The sequence below is a fragment of the Leopardus geoffroyi genome, chromosome C2, assembly GCF_018350155.1.
Source record: "Leopardus geoffroyi isolate Oge1 chromosome C2, O.geoffroyi_Oge1_pat1.0, whole genome shotgun sequence".
Lineage (NCBI taxonomy): Eukaryota > Metazoa > Chordata > Mammalia > Carnivora > Felidae > Leopardus > Leopardus geoffroyi.
This window is the reverse complement of record NC_059333.1, coordinates 8525397-8540688: the sequence shown is the minus strand read 5'-3', so window position 1 is coordinate 8540688 and position 15292 is coordinate 8525397. Positions and strand designations below refer to the sequence as shown.

Genomic DNA, 15292 nt, shown 5'->3' with positions numbered 1-15292 from the left:
GAAAGGCAGAGATATCATCCACTTAGACCAAACATTCAGTAACTCCTGCAAATGGATTGTCAATAGACCTTGACATCCATTCCTTATTCTGGCCAGGAAGGAATAGAGTTATTCTCAAGGTTAAGTAAAGGTCATCTCTCTCTGCCAACTGCCAGTCAGCAGTGATGGAAAAGCACAGGCTGGGGCTAGGTGCCTGGAAATTTCACTTAAGAAACAAATGGCCCCAGTCTGTCTGTTCACTCAGGTCACTTCTGTTAGTTTTCCCATAATTGTGCTAGATCGGTAGGCAAGTGAAATGACAGATTCGTCACTGATAGAATCTCTATCTTGGGCTGACAATTCTTTAATTTGTGGCCCTTTGTGGCCAGAGGCCCATTATTTCTGATTGCCTTTTTGTCCCATGGCAGTTCATCTGTCTTTCACGAGCATTAAATTTAATCTTCTCGTTCAGAGATGACAGTGAATTCAGTCTGAGGTAGCTTTCAAACTGATTTCATAAATTTAGTAAATTCAGGGGGAAAAAAATCTTAAAAGGCACCAGAATTTGAAGTAGAAGACAAATAATGATGGCTTTCTGGAAATTTCAGGTCGTTACAAGATCTCCACATTGATCATTCTAAATATTTAGGGCCTTAAATGATTTGACTCCTTAAAATATGAGAAAAGTTTATATCTCCCTCATTCCATCTTCAGAACCATTTAATTGTAATGCTTCTGATGATTCCAGCTAGGAGCCTCTGAATTTTTTCTTTTTCACTCAATAACCATATACTTTGTTGTCTGTGCTAGAAACCCAGGACCCAAGATGAATCAGCCAAATTCTCAGGAAGTGAAGTAAAAACCAAGTGTGTGCGTGGCCCCTTGTGTGTAGCACAGAGGACGTTCAGAGAGATGGACACAGTGTGGACGGGGTGTGGGGTGTGGACAGGGAGCAGCAGGGACAGATGTGGGCCAGGATCTGTGATTCCAGGATTTTCGTCCGCTTTACCTGATTCAGCCCTCAAGATTATCTCAAGGTAGGTGTATCCCTCTAGCACGAGAGAAAACGGAGCTTTCAGGGTGGGGGGGAGGGGAAATCTCTCCAAGGCCTCCCACTCCACCCAGGAGGTGAAGTGAGGACTCGAGAGCTTGTGTTCTCATCCAAAACCCAAACTCTTAACTTTGCAGGCTCTCTTCCTGAGGACAGGGGCAAAATCGGAAAGGGTTTCTATGAGTGTGGTGGTCCAGCCAAGTGGGGGGTGAGGGGACAGGGGACAGGTGGGGGTAGAGAGAGACAGCAGAGGAGAGAGAGAAGAGTAATACTGTGTATGGGCATGTTGATCTCTCTCTCTGAGTCACAAGAGGGATTTATTATCTAACACAGTCCACTTATGGCATCGGCTCTCTCTGGGTTTGGGGTATTCTGTGGCACACTTTGCCATCAAAGATAAAGGGTTTTCTTTGTCGTGCTGTGCCAAACTTAGCACTTGGGTTTTCATCCTCAGGCTTGAGGGAATACTTTCTCTTCTGTTTCCTGACATGGATTTTAAGCCAACCTTGATATATGATTGGGGTAGCCTGAATAATGGCCCCCAAAGACATTGGCAGGTGCCAGTTCCTGGACTCTGTAAATGTCATCCTATAAGGGAAGAACGGTCTCTGAAGATGTGACAAAGTTAAGCCTTGTCTTGTTTTGCTATATAAACACTTTATTAAAAGCAGCAGACCAGCAGGGCGCCTGGGTGGTTTAGTTGGTTAAGCATCTGACTTTGATCTCACAGTTCACCAGTTCGAGCCCCGTGTCGGGCTCTGTGCTGACAGCTCGGAGCCTGGAGCCTGCTTTGGATTCTGTGTCTCCCTCTCTCTCTCTGCCCCCTCCCATTTGTGCTCTGTCTCTCTCTCTGTCTCTCTGTGTGTCTCTCTCAAAAATAAATAAAACGTAAAAAAAAAAAAAAAAAAGAATGGGTGGAGAAATGGCATAGATTATAGACAGTGGCCCACATGAGGAAAAGAGTGAGATAGAATCATGATGACCATTAAAGGCCTACCATGTGCCAAACATGTTTCCCTATATCCTATAAAATGGGTGTTGTTTGACAGATGCAGAAACTGAAGGTCAGAGAGGTCAAGTGACCTGCCCAAGGTCACACTGGCAGGAAGTGGCAGAGCGGGGATTTGGACTCAGGACTCATTGATGCCAAAGCCCTAGTCTTTTTGCTTTGTTTCCTGGAAGTTGGCCATTTGAAGGTATATTTATTATTTTTTTATATAAAAATAGGTATATTTATATATTTATATAAATTTTTGTATAACAATTTTTGTAATATTTTTTGTATAAAATATTGAGCCTAGTTGTATTCAAATATGCAGATTAAAACCGCGTACCATTCGTGTACTTACTCCATTAGCAAAAGCAGAGCAGGCAATGCTTCCCCGGCCACACTGTGGCAGATTGCTCATGTTTTGCTGCTATAGATTCACTAAGAAAAACATACAGTGTCTTCCCTTCCCATACCATCAAGGAGAGACTGGCAGAGGGTCCAGGTTTCTTTTAGGGGGTGACGTGCATGTGTGTCTGGAGGAGAAGTGAATGGAACTTTCTGTGCAGATCAAGGAGACTTTGCAGCCTGGAGGCCCTCCCTACCAAGGCTTGTGGTTTTCAACGGTCATTATCAACATGGGGTCTGTGGCCTATTCCCAGCAGAGCCTCCAAGGAGGCCTGTTAAAAATGCAGATTCCATTGGGGCGCCTGGGTGGCGCAGTCGGTGAAGCGTCCGACTTCAGCCAGGTCCCGATCTCGCGGTCCGTGAGTTCGAGCCCCGCGTCGGGCTCTGGGCTGATGGCTCGGAGCCTGGAGCCTGTTTCTGATTCTGTGTCTCCCTCTCTCTCTGCCCCTCCCCCGTTCATGCTGTGTCTCTCTCTGTCCCAAAAATAAATAAACGTTGAAAAAAAATGCAGATTCCAGGGCTTCCAGACTTACTAGAGCTGGGAACCTGCATTTTAACAGCTCCTCAGGTGGTTCTTGGCCATTTCAAAGTTGAAAATAGACCTCCAAGCCCATTCTGGCCATCAGCAGGGTTATTCCAGCAGGACGAAGATGATGGCTTTGTGCCTGAACACTGATGGGAACTGTATTGTTAGGTTTAGCTATGGCTGTGACTGGACGACCCAAAATTAACAGTGGCTGAAACCAGATAGAAGGATGTTTCTCTGTCCAAATCCGGAGGTTGGCCATCCAGGGCTGGTATGATGTCAGGATTTGGGCTCTTTCAATCTTTTTGCTCTGCTGCTGTGTGGCTTCAACTCCTAAGGGCATCTCATGGTCTAAGGGGTATTTCCATTTCCAGTCATTAAATCCACACCCCGGACAGTAGAAATGAGGAGAGCCGAAGCAGGGCATGATATGTCCTTGAAAGACACCTTACCAAAGTGACACACACTCCTTCCCCTCCCGTCCAATGTACTGCCCAGAAGAAACTCAGATGGTGCTATCTTGCTGCAAGGGAGAGAGCGCTTTGTTCTAGGTAACCATGCACCTCATTAAAATTTTTTTAAATGTTATTTATTTTCAAGAGAGAGGGAGAGAGACAGGGCGTGCACAGGGAGGGGCAGAGAGAGAAGGAGACACAGAATCCGAAGCAGGCTCCAGGCTCTGAGCTGGGCATGGAGCCTGCTTGGGATTCCCTTTCTCCCTCTCTGCCCCTACACCATTCGCGTGCTTTTTCTCTCAAAATAAATAAAATAAACTTAAAAAAAAAAAAAAAAGAAAGGCTCCACATTAAAAACAAATAAAAAGAAGAGAGAGAAAAATCCACCCTTCCTCCACTTTTTATTCTTAAATTTTTTTTTTTTTTTCAAGGTTTATTTATTTTGGGGACAGAGAGAGACAGAGCATGAACGGGGGAGGGGCAGAGAGAGGGAGACACAGAATCGGAAACAGGCTCCAGGCTCTGAGCCATCAGCCCAGAGCCCGACGCGGGGCTCGAACTCACGGACCGCGAGATCGTGACCTGGCTGAAGTCGGACGCTTAACCGACTGCGCCACCCAGGCGCCCCCTCCACTTTTTATTCTATCCGGGGCCCTCAAAGGACTGGAGGTCCACCCACACTGGAGAGGTTGGATGTTCTTTACCTAGACTGATTCAGATGCTAATCTCTTCTTGAAACACCCTCGTGGACACATTCAGAAATAATGTTTTATCAGTTGTCTGGGCATCCCTTAGCCCAGTCAAGTCGACACATAAAATTAACCATCACACCAGTATAGCAGCAAACTGTAGGGAGTGTGTTTAATAGATATGACCTTTTTGAAGATCAGTCTGACATCACATATTAAGTGTGAGAAGTAAGGGAGAGGACTCATTTTCAGAAGTACCAAATAAAAGCCACGCTGTCTAGTTAACAGTAGGTTTATAACCTATTGGAAATATGTACAACCCCTCCCCCCTCTCCACAATGGAGTCCTAAACCTTAGACACTTCACTTCCTGGTTTTTCTTTCCCTTTCTGTTTCATGGGCTTATTTTTGCAGGCTTTGCAATGAGCATGCACCAAAGAACAAAGGGAGGAGGGACTGAAAGTCTCTGTCACCTCAGAGAATGTACCTTTGTTCCAATCAGGCTACTTTTTTTTTTTTTTTTAAACGTTTATTTACTTTTGAGAGAGAGAGAGAGAGAGAGAGAGAGAGAGAGAATGAATGGGGGAGAGTCAGAGGGAGACACAGAATCTGAAACAGGCTCCAGGCTCTGAGCTGTCAGCACAGAGCCCGACGCGGGGCTCGAACTCACGGACAGCAAGATCATGCCCTGAGCTGAAGTCCGCCGCTTAACAGACTGAGCCACCCAGGCACCCCTCAGTCAGACTACTTTTTGCCTTCCATGGGCATAGGCGACTTCCAGGTAAGGCTATAACCTCTGTAGTGCTCAGCCAATGAGGAACCAGGGGAGGGACTTACCTCTGTGGTGCTCAGCCAATGAGGAACCAGGGGAGGGACTTACACTGTAGGAGATAAATTATCTGCTGTAACTGCCCCAAGTGTGCCTATCCGTCAGACACCTGCTCTTGCGAGAACGTTGATTAAAGCCTTGCTTCACTGTGCTCCGCCTCCCTCCTTTGATTGATTGGGTTGGTGGGCTTATTCCTCCTTTTAAGTATCTTCAAGATGTTCAAGCCCTTTGATCCTGTAACAATTCCAATGTCAGGAACCTAGCCCAAGGGCACAATTTCACAAAGCTTATCCACAAAGATTTCCACTGATTGTTCCTAATAGGGGAAAACAGGAGACAACCTAAGTGGCCAGAGTAGGGAAACCATCATCCTTCTGCTCATATTTCTGCCTCAGTGACTAAACAGTCTGCCTTCTTGGGAAAGCATTGGGGGAACACACTCCTGCACTATATTCCACACTCAACACTCACAGGAGTGTGACTTATCTGATGGGTGAGAAATGGCCACACTGGCTGCACAAGAGTTGTCTGCTATCTGCCAGGACCACACAGGATGCAGTGCACCACGCTGTCTTGTGCATGCAGATGGCTGGGCCGTGTCTAACTCTGCAGGCCAGCCCTCCTCACATCAGATTTAAGGAAGAAAGCTGGGTTTTGGCTTCATTTTTTTTTTAAATTTTTTTTTCAACGTTTATTTATTTTTGGGACAGAGAGAGACAGAGCATGAACGGGGGAGGGGCAGAGAGAGAGGGAGACACAGAATCGGAAACAGGCTCCAGGCTCTGAGCCATCAGCCCAGAGCCCGACGCGGGGCTCGAACTCACGGACCGCGAGATCGTGACCTGGCTGAAGTCGGACATTGGCTTCATTTTTACGCAGCACTTGAACATCTGGCTCCATCAGTATTAAGGTGGACAATGTATTTAAAAAATTTTTTTTTAATGTTTATTTTTGAGAGAGACAGAGCACAAGTTGGGGAGGGGCAGAGAGAGAGAGAGGGAGAAACAGAATCCAAAGCAGGCTGCAGGCTCTTGGCTGTCAGCACAGAGCCTAATGCAGGGCTCAAACTCACAAAAGGTGAGATCATGACCTGAGCTTAAGTTGGAGGCTTAATCGACTGAGCCACCCAGGCGCCCCAATGGACAATGTATTTGAATTCCCATCAGGCACTTGTCCTTCACAGAACAGTGACGACGAGTGTTGTGTTCACCCCAGTGGTGTGCATGTCAACCTGTGGTTCACTGAGAGGTGTCAAAAGAGGGGGTCCTGGAAACTATAGTGTCAGAAGGCAGGATGGGGCCTTTAGAAGCGGCCACGGGAGCAGGGTGAACAGGCTTTATAACACAAGTGGGCCAGCCTGGCCAACTATGGTGCAATTGGAGGGTGCCATTTGATGCTTTAACTGGCATCATCCAGCCCTGGCCATATGGCCCTCTGTGACTGACCTATACAAGCAGAGCTTGGACACTGGATTTGCAGAAAGAGCCTGATGAGACAGGTATTGAGTTACTAGAGTTTTCCCCCTGCATCACGTGAAACAGATTCACAGGGGGAAAACTCAGATCCACAAAAGCATCTGCTCACCAATTATAACTCAGTTTCTGTAATGCCATTATTTCGAACTCCGTGGCTCCTTCGGTCCCTGAGGTTTCCGTTGCATTTCTGGAACACTGGGACTTATGTGGTGGTGAGGAACGGAGGGGTAGGGAACATTTGGTCCCTGGTCGTAAGTCCACACAGGTGACCACTGAGACATCCACGGTCTCTGTCTACATGGCTCCATTCTGATTTGGTGGTTATCTCCAAGTGCTGAACTTTTGTTGTGTCTAGACTGACTGGAAAGGTGGGGGAAGTACGTCTGCCCATTCTGAAGTAGTATATATATAGTGCTACGGTTAATCCACCTGAGTTTTACCCTGAACGAGGAGAATCTTGACAACGGCCACAGCCTGACCTGCACCTTGGGAAGACAAACCAAAAAGAATCTCTTCGTTTCTGCCTCCCTTTCCCCACATCCCATCCAGTCTGCGCTGAAGTGACTGCCTAGGATGGGGGGTCTGTGTTGTCCAATGTACTGGGTCTGGGATAACTGCAGTAGCACTGGATTTACTTGAGTTTTCCAAGTTCTGTGGGCATGGGCCTGGTAATATGATACTGCTTGTCCCATCGGCTCTTTGAAATAGTGGCACATAGAAGAAATTATGGGCTGGATCAATTTGCTTAAGGAGTAACACCAGTTCTAATGAGCCCCGAGGCATCGGCTTCTGTAGAAAACCCAGCCTCCTGATTGAGATACTTCTCAGTAAGACAGGTAAGGTCAAGAAATTAGGGAGGGAAGAATTTTGGATTTGAATTGTTGGCTTTTCATTTAGGTGATTTCATGTCTGGACTTCTATAATATAATTCTTGTTGATAATCTAATTACTAGAGGGGGTTTTGCCAAAATCAGAAAATGTTTATATTGCTGACATTTGGGGAGTATTTTATGCTATTATTTAGTCTTATTGTAAAACATGGTGTCTTTCAAACCTTTTTCTTTTTAAAATTGTTTCAGTGTTTATTTTTGAGAGAGAAAGAGAGAGAGAGAGAGAGAGAGAGAGATATCATGAGCCAGGGAGGGGCACAGAGAGAGGGAGACACAGAATCAGAAGCAGGCTCCAGGCTCTGAGATGTCAGCACAGAGTCCAAAGCGGGGCTCGAACCCACGGAGTGGGCCGTGAGATCACGACCTGAGGTGAAGTCTGACTCTTAACCAACTGAGCCACCCAGGCATTCCTCAAATCTTTTTCTTAAACTACAGCGTGCAGCAGGGAAATGCATTACATATCACGGCCCTGCAACTGAAGCAAAATTTTTACAGAAAAGCCACATCTCAGCCTGGGGGTCTCATGAAAGCAGAGCCTGTGACAAAGGCTTGTGCGTAGGCAGTCTATTTGGAAAGTGACACTAGGGAAGAGTGGGCAGCAATGGAGCAAAACCGAGAAGAGCCAATTCAGGCATGCGCTACTGAGCTCACCATTGCCATGGTGACCGCAGCTCAATCTCCCAGGGCCTCCTGAGGAGCTCCGGGAAATGAAGCTCACAATTGCTTCTTTGGGGGACGGACGCCTGCCCCACATGGAGCTCCATGGCGTCCTCTGGGGGTTGACCTCCCCTCTCTCCAGGGTGCACTGTCAAGGGGCACCTGTGGCTGATCAAAGGGGCATCAGTGGCTGGAATAAGGCGTGGAACCAAGCAGATCTGAAGTGGCCATTAGAGGTATTCAATTAAGATACCTATCCTTCCTAAGTGCAATACCGTATCCTACACACACACACACACACAGTCTCTCTCTCTCTCTCTTTCTAGTTGAGGCCCACTAACCAGTAGTTCTCCAAGTGTGGTCTGGAGACTCTGTTTCAGGGGGTCCATGAGGTCAAAACCAATTTCATAAAACCATTAAGATGCTATTTGTCTTTTCCACTCTCATTCTCTCACAAGTGTGCAGTGGTTTTCCAGAAGCTCTGTGACATGTGGTATTGGAACAGACTGAATACAGAAGCAGATAGGAGAACCCAGCTGTCTTCCATTAAGCCAGATATTTAAAGTGATTTGCAAAAATGTAAAACAATTCCACTCATTTCACTAAGTTTCTTTTAGGAAAATATAGTTGTTTTTCATAAAATGTTATTTAAACATGTCAAAATGTAATGGGTATATTATTTATAAACAAATATTTTAAAAATTCCTATGTTAATTTCTAAATATAATCCACCTACACAAAAGCTCTTTGGGAACACTCTTTATGAATATAAAGGGGTCCTGAGGTTTAAAAAAAATGGTGAGAACTGCACTAAACCAAGACCCTGGAAAGAACTGCATCCCATAATTTAAGAAAAAGCGACATATGGACAAAATGTCTTATGAAGTGTAAGAACAGCAGGGCTGGGAAACAGAATGAAAAGTTAATAGGGGGCTGGAGGCGAGGTGGGGTACTGCCGTTAATGAAGGGCCTTTTCTCACCCATTTCAACACCTTCATAGGCCTATCATTGGCCTGAGGGGAATGCAAAGGAGTGATGCTGATCCGGGCAGGAGTCTCACAAAGGTGGGAGGGCCGCTCGAACACTGCCTGTTCTTTCAAAGCTAACACCACTCCCTGGTTGACAACAGGCTCAGTTAAATCCAATGAATTAAGGCAGGAAGTTCTCAATCCTGGCTGCAAGTTTTAAGTGTCCGGTTGTCATTAAAAACTACCCCTGCTTGGGTCCCACTCCAGACCAATGAATTAAAATTTCTGGGGATGAGGCATCGGCACTGTTCTTTACCTTTTTATTGATGTGTAAGTTACTTCTTGGTTGAAGGGATGGGTGAAACAGGTGTAGGGGATGAAGGAACTTCTAACTTACAAACTTCTCATTAAATAAGCCACAGGGATGTAATATACAGCATAGGAAATACAGTCGATAATACTGTAATAACTTTATATGGTGACCTACTGTGGTGGGCATTTTGTAATGTACAAAACTATCCAATTACTAACTTGTACACCTGAAATGAATACAACATTGTATATAAACCATAATTCAATTTTAAAAAGCATGAAGTCAAATGATATTAACACAATGATTGTTATACCCAAGTAACTACAACCCATATCAAGGTGCGGGGCATTTTCAACAACTCCCCCCAACCTCCCGCCTCCCCCCCCCCCCACCCCGGGCAGGTTCCCTCATGGCTCTGCTAGTTAATATCACCATTCCAATATTTATCACCAGAGTAGTTTTTCCTGATTTTGAATTTCATGTAAATGAAAACATATAGTATATATTCTTTTACGTCTGTTTTTTCCCCCCAACATATATCTGTGATATTCATTCCTGTTGTTCGATAAAGCAGTGATTCATTGTTTGTACGGTTGTAGGGTTTTTCAATGTATAAACAGATCACCATTTATTTACCATTCTATCCTGGATGGACCTGACTGGTCCTCTTAAACTGCTCTTAAATGTGGTGAGATGCTCTTACCATAAAAATACAGGAAATGGGACAAACAACAGAACAGAAATAGCAGATTCCTGTCATCCATCTCGTGCTCATTGGGCAGGGATACTGTCCTTGAAATGGAAGTCCTAGTTTTCTCAACTATTTAAAACAGTTTCTTTTTTTTTCATTTTACAGAAGGCATAGTTAAATCTGCACAAAAATGGGTAGCTCCACCTCTATGTAGAGATTTAGTGTGTTCAAAGTTAGAAGGCCTTGAATGCTTGCTAAGACTGGCCAACTGTGAGTATACTCTTACAAAGTTATACATGGTTTGTTTTTTAAACTTTAAGCTTCTTAATCTCACGTGGACGCAAACAGATGTTCACAAGGTGGCATCAGTCCAAGTAACTCATATACCAAATTCTCCAACCCCCTCACCTACACTTCCCCAAATACTGTCTGATTCGGCAAAAGGTAGAACCATCTACTCATTGATCCAAAAGAACCCAGGAGGGGCCCTTGATCACAACTTGTCTCAGCAGCTTGCCTACTCCGCACAGTCAGTCAGCTGCGTCTCCGACAAAGGCTGCAGAGTGACTCCTCCCCAGCTCCACCGCCACCACTCTGCTCCATACTCTCGCCCCATCCCGGACTCTCCCTCCTGAATCCATCCTCTATCCACCAGCCTGAGCGACTTTTTAAAAACATACATCAGGCCATGTCATGCCTTCCCTTAAAGCCTCCCAATCGCTCAGTGTCTAAAGGGTTCCAACTCCTCACACAGACCCTTAAGTCCAGACTTCCTACACTGGCCCACAAAGCCCACTGCCGTGTTGCTGGCCTCTCCGGGCTCCCCTGACCACACCCCCTGGCACAGAGCACTCTAGGCCCCCTGCTGGCCTTCTGTCCTCAGGACAGGCTGAGCTCCTTCTCACCTGGAGGCCTCTGCCCTGGCTGCTTCACACCTGCAAGGTCTCCCTTGTCTCTGATCCTTCTGTTGGGCTCCTGTTTTTGCTAATCAAATTTCAGTCTCAACTGCCTCTCTCTGAGCAGCCTTCCCTGACCCAATCTAAAGTAGTCATCCCTTTACTTTCTAGAACATTATATTAATTCTCTGCATAGCACTCATCACAAATATTTTATTTGCTTAGTCTGTCTCAATCTGCCTCTAAAATGTAGGCTCTTTCAGAGAGGATCTTTTCATCGCTACATCTAGAAAAATACCTGGTATATTGGAAGTACTCCACAAATGTTTCTTTGTGTCTTAGACACAAACGTGATGGCAAGAACATACAAATTAAATGTACCCTTCTCCCAAATCAGAGTTCGAATTCTGGGCTCCAAGAACAAACAGCAGGAAGGACATAATTGCCATTTAAAAATTGCAGCAGGAGGGGCGCCTGTGTGGCTCAGTTGGTTAACTGGCCGACTTTGGATCGTGTCATGATCTCACGGTTCGTGAGTTTGAGCCCCACATCGGGCTCTCTGCTGACAGCTTGGAGCCTGGAGCCTGCTTTTGATTCTGTGTCTCCTCTCTCTCGGCCCCTGCCCTGCTTGCAGTCTCTATCTCTCTCTCAAAAATAAATAAACATTAAAAAAAAAAATTAAAAAGGAATTACAGCATACATGTCTCTCTGGAGGGATTTCTTGATTTTACAGATACTTATGTTTCAAAAAGTCTGGTATGTGGTAATGCAGTATTTATTTATTTTGTCCATTAATAACTAATACTTGAGAACATCTACATTTTTTTAATGTTTATTTATTTTTGAGAGAGAGATAGAGCGTGTGTGCACGCACAAGACGGGGAGGGGCAGAGAGAGGGGGAGAAAGAGGATCTAAAGTGGACTCTGTGCTGATAGCAGACAGCCCAATGTGGGGCTCGAACTCACGAACTGTGAGGTCATGACCTGAGCTGAACTCAGATGCTTAACCGACTGAGCTACCCAGGCGCCCCAAGAATATTTACAATATTAACGGAACTTTATCTAAAACAGGCTCAACTTATTTTTTTACATTTCAATATCATGTTTTAACAAGAGAGTCAAAATAATTATGGTCAAAATTATTACATCAAAAACTTTTATAATAAATGCTTGTTGTTAGTCTACATACAATTTAGTTTTGGGTGTGATGTTCTTTGGCTGCAAGAAAGAACATTTGGTTTACTTCACTAATAGGAATATCTCTTAATGCTGGGATGGCCTCTTCTTGGTAATTCTTCCGCTGTTGATTTTTAGCATAGTTATCTGTAAGAAGAGGACAAAAAGCTATGCTTACCTAAGTAACTTCTTCTACGGTTTCTGTGGTTTATGGAGATCCACTACATAGTTTACTGAGCTAATATCTGCATAATAATAAATACCGTGTTAACATAATTAAGACTACTTGAATGCTCTCTTTAAAAGAAATGTCCCAACTGGAATAAAAATCAGGAAAGTCCTTTCTATATCTAACTAGGGTAAGAAATTAATATTTCATTCAACTGTACAGTGATGATTAAAGTCCCACTTGCACACTTCTCATAGGGACAGAATTAGACTGAGGCTTGGAAAACAGATTTAACCCAATATCCCCAAACTATTAAATCATTCGTGCAAACTTAACGACATCCCCTTTGTACAAATTGTCTATTTGCGGTAATTCCAGGCAAGAATTCAGGAAATACAGTAGGTTCTCAGAAAAGAAATATAAAAATACTGTAACTGGTTCAAAATATATTGTAGAGACTCATGAAACAAAAGCTTTGAAAAGTTAAAAAAAATCATACCAAGCAATATGGTGTGATTAATACCATAAGTATAATAAAAAATACTTCACTTCTTACAATCTGAGCAAGCTCAGGAATTTACTTTGATCGTTAGACTTAAGAGAATTTAAAAAAACTACAGAAACATGCTGTGGCTCTTTATCTACAGAACTGGGATCAGATGGACACAAGGGTCCTGAGGAGGGGGCACACTGTCATACTGCTCTCCTAGACAAGGTCTACATGGAACGATTTGCCTGCCTTGATCAACACTGCCTGTTTAGGATAAAATTTGTTTTTCTCAGGAACAGTTGCTAAGGAACATATTATGTACTTGTAGTCTTTATGGGAAAATACACATGCTATAAACAGCAGATTTAGAATTTATTTCTGCCATGTAAACATCTCCTCTGGTATAACTTTGTATTTATTTCTCCCAGGTTCTTTTTACCGGGCCAGTGTGTGTCACCTACTGTAGCCTATTCTCGGTTGCTTTTCTTGATAAAACTGCTGACTCTTTCTCTTCCATTCCCCCACACTTCCCTCTGAGGTACATTTACCTGTGATCGTATGAATGGAGTTGAGTGGAGAGGTACTCATCATGTTTATTCCAAACAAGAGTACATAACCGATTACTATAGTAATGAGGAGGTAGACAGGCAATGCAATCGCCCAATACCTGCAGAAGAAAATATTAAAGTAGGTAACTGCCTAAAAAGTCATTATTCTCAAGAGTCCGTCACCAAGGTAACATGCTTTTTGAATTTAATTTTATTTTTGATTAGACAAATCGTTCTACAAGGTCTCATGATGAAAAGCTGCAATCCTGTATCATTCCATACCATAGCAACATGGAAAAAGTGGAAACTAAGTCAGTTACCACTCACCTACCTGCAATCCATTTCCTTAAATTCTGCTGATACTTCTTACCTGCTATCCCATTATTTGTTCCCATGGGTTTATACCTTAAAATGTTTTTTTCTGTAGTGTTATCTGAGCAAGATGTCAGGAGGAAATGGAGATAATGATGTTGTGTCCACCTCACCATTTTTAAAGGTGTATCAGTGATGTCCTTTAAAAAGCTTTAGATTTCTATATGGCTTTTTATGGATCTTAAAAGAATAAATATTTAAGATTTGGGAAGTCTAAAGGAAAAACTATGATCCTGAGAAACAGCATTAATACATTTTTATTTAAGAAAATCATTAAACTTACTTTTGAGGCCAGTAGGTTAAGCCTAAGGAGTTTAGCCAAGTTTCAGGAATAAAAGCCCACACAAGATATAGTACTGCAGAAAAGGGGAACAAAAAGAAAAAAGAGAAGTTAGTAAGGCATGTATCTAATCTATCAAGGTTTAGATAACACAAAAAGCTCCTTTGAAGGTTCCCTGATCACCTCAAAAATGACTTTTCTTTCCCTTCAGTCTTCTAGCTCCTTATCTGTATCATTCCTATGATACTTACAACAAGTTAAAGTAGTATATTTCCATTGCTGTGAAATGGATCTCTAGAACTTTACCATCTTGCAAATCTAAAACTCTATACTCATTAAGCTACTCTTCCCCCCATTAGTCTTTTTTGTTTTAAAACATGTCTTAAGTCTTATACTATATTTTAAGCAATGTAAGGTCAGAAATCACTTTTTAAAAAACTATTCTGAGAGAGAGCACATGTGTCTACGGAAGGGAAGGGCAGAGAGAGAGGAGAAAGATAATCCTAAGCAGGCTCCATGGGGTCAGCACAGAGCCCAACGCAGAGCCCAATGTTGGGCTTAGTCCCATCCATCAACAGTGACATCAAGAGTCCGTCGATGAGCCGAAATCAAGAGTCAGTTGCTTAACCGACTGAGCCACCCAGGCTCCCCAGGATATAAATCACATCTTAGCTGTTACTGTGATCCTTACAGAACCTAGCAATTTGCCTTATATACAGTAGCTGTTCAACACTTCGTCCCCACAGGGTTGAAATGATTACAGACACTTGTTGCTCAAAGGTGAACGTATCTACTACCCTTGTTTGGACCCACTACCTGTTGGGCTTCTGCCTCATCTCCCAGAATACAATCTTATTTCCCTCAAGTGGAGTCTTTGTGGCACCCTTTACTGTTGTTAATATGTAAAAAGAACAGTCAACCTCCAAGTGCTCACTGTTGGCTAAGCATTTTACATGTAGTATTTAATTTAATCCTTAAAACAATCCTATGTGTGTATGTCATTTTTACAGCTGAGTAAATGAAATCTTAGAAATGTTACATCATCTGCCCAAGGTAAGGGGCAGAGATAAAATTCGAACTATCGGTATCAATGATGATGAGTCATATTCTATATCAGGAGCATGAGAAACGGTGGTGAACCCAAAAGACATGGCCTCTGTCCTCCCCGAGCATAAAATTGGGGGGGGGGGGGGAACAGAGAGAAGTAAATTGATATTTTCACTGCACTGTGATTAAGTGGTATGAGTAATAAAAGACGACATAAGAACATATGAGGACCTTAGCCCACACTAGTGCTGATGGAGATGATGTTAGTGGTCAGGAAAGATTTCCTGGAAGAAATGACTAAACTGGGGCCTAAATAATGAGTAGCGGATTAACCAGATTAAAGATGCATATAATTGGGGCCTGCAGATGGGGAAGGAAGGAAATATGAGAAAACAA

General features: G+C 43.6%; 1 protein-coding gene across 7 annotated transcripts in view; it reads right to left on the bottom strand.

The window, feature by feature from the left end:
- LOC123610590 (phosphatidylinositol glycan anchor biosynthesis class P) overlaps positions 1-15292 on the bottom strand; it is a 35755-nt gene that overhangs the window by 14989 nt on the left and 5474 nt on the right. For 3 of the 7 annotated variants that reach the window (XM_045501406.1, XM_045501409.1, XM_045501405.1), the window contains 3 exons: positions 13853-13925; positions 13198-13316; positions 11884-12137 (listed from right to left, as the gene is read on the bottom strand). In XM_045501406.1, the coding sequence (XP_045357362.1) occupies positions 12007-12137; positions 13198-13316; positions 13853-13925 (323 nt within the window). In that variant the 3' untranslated portion in view covers positions 11884-12006. Of the gene's footprint in view, positions 1-9217; positions 12138-12163; positions 12236-13197; positions 13317-13852; positions 13926-15292 lie in introns of those variants that run through there. The other 4 variants (XR_006718218.1, XR_006718217.1, XM_045501404.1 and 1 more) reach the window with 3 other exon arrangements.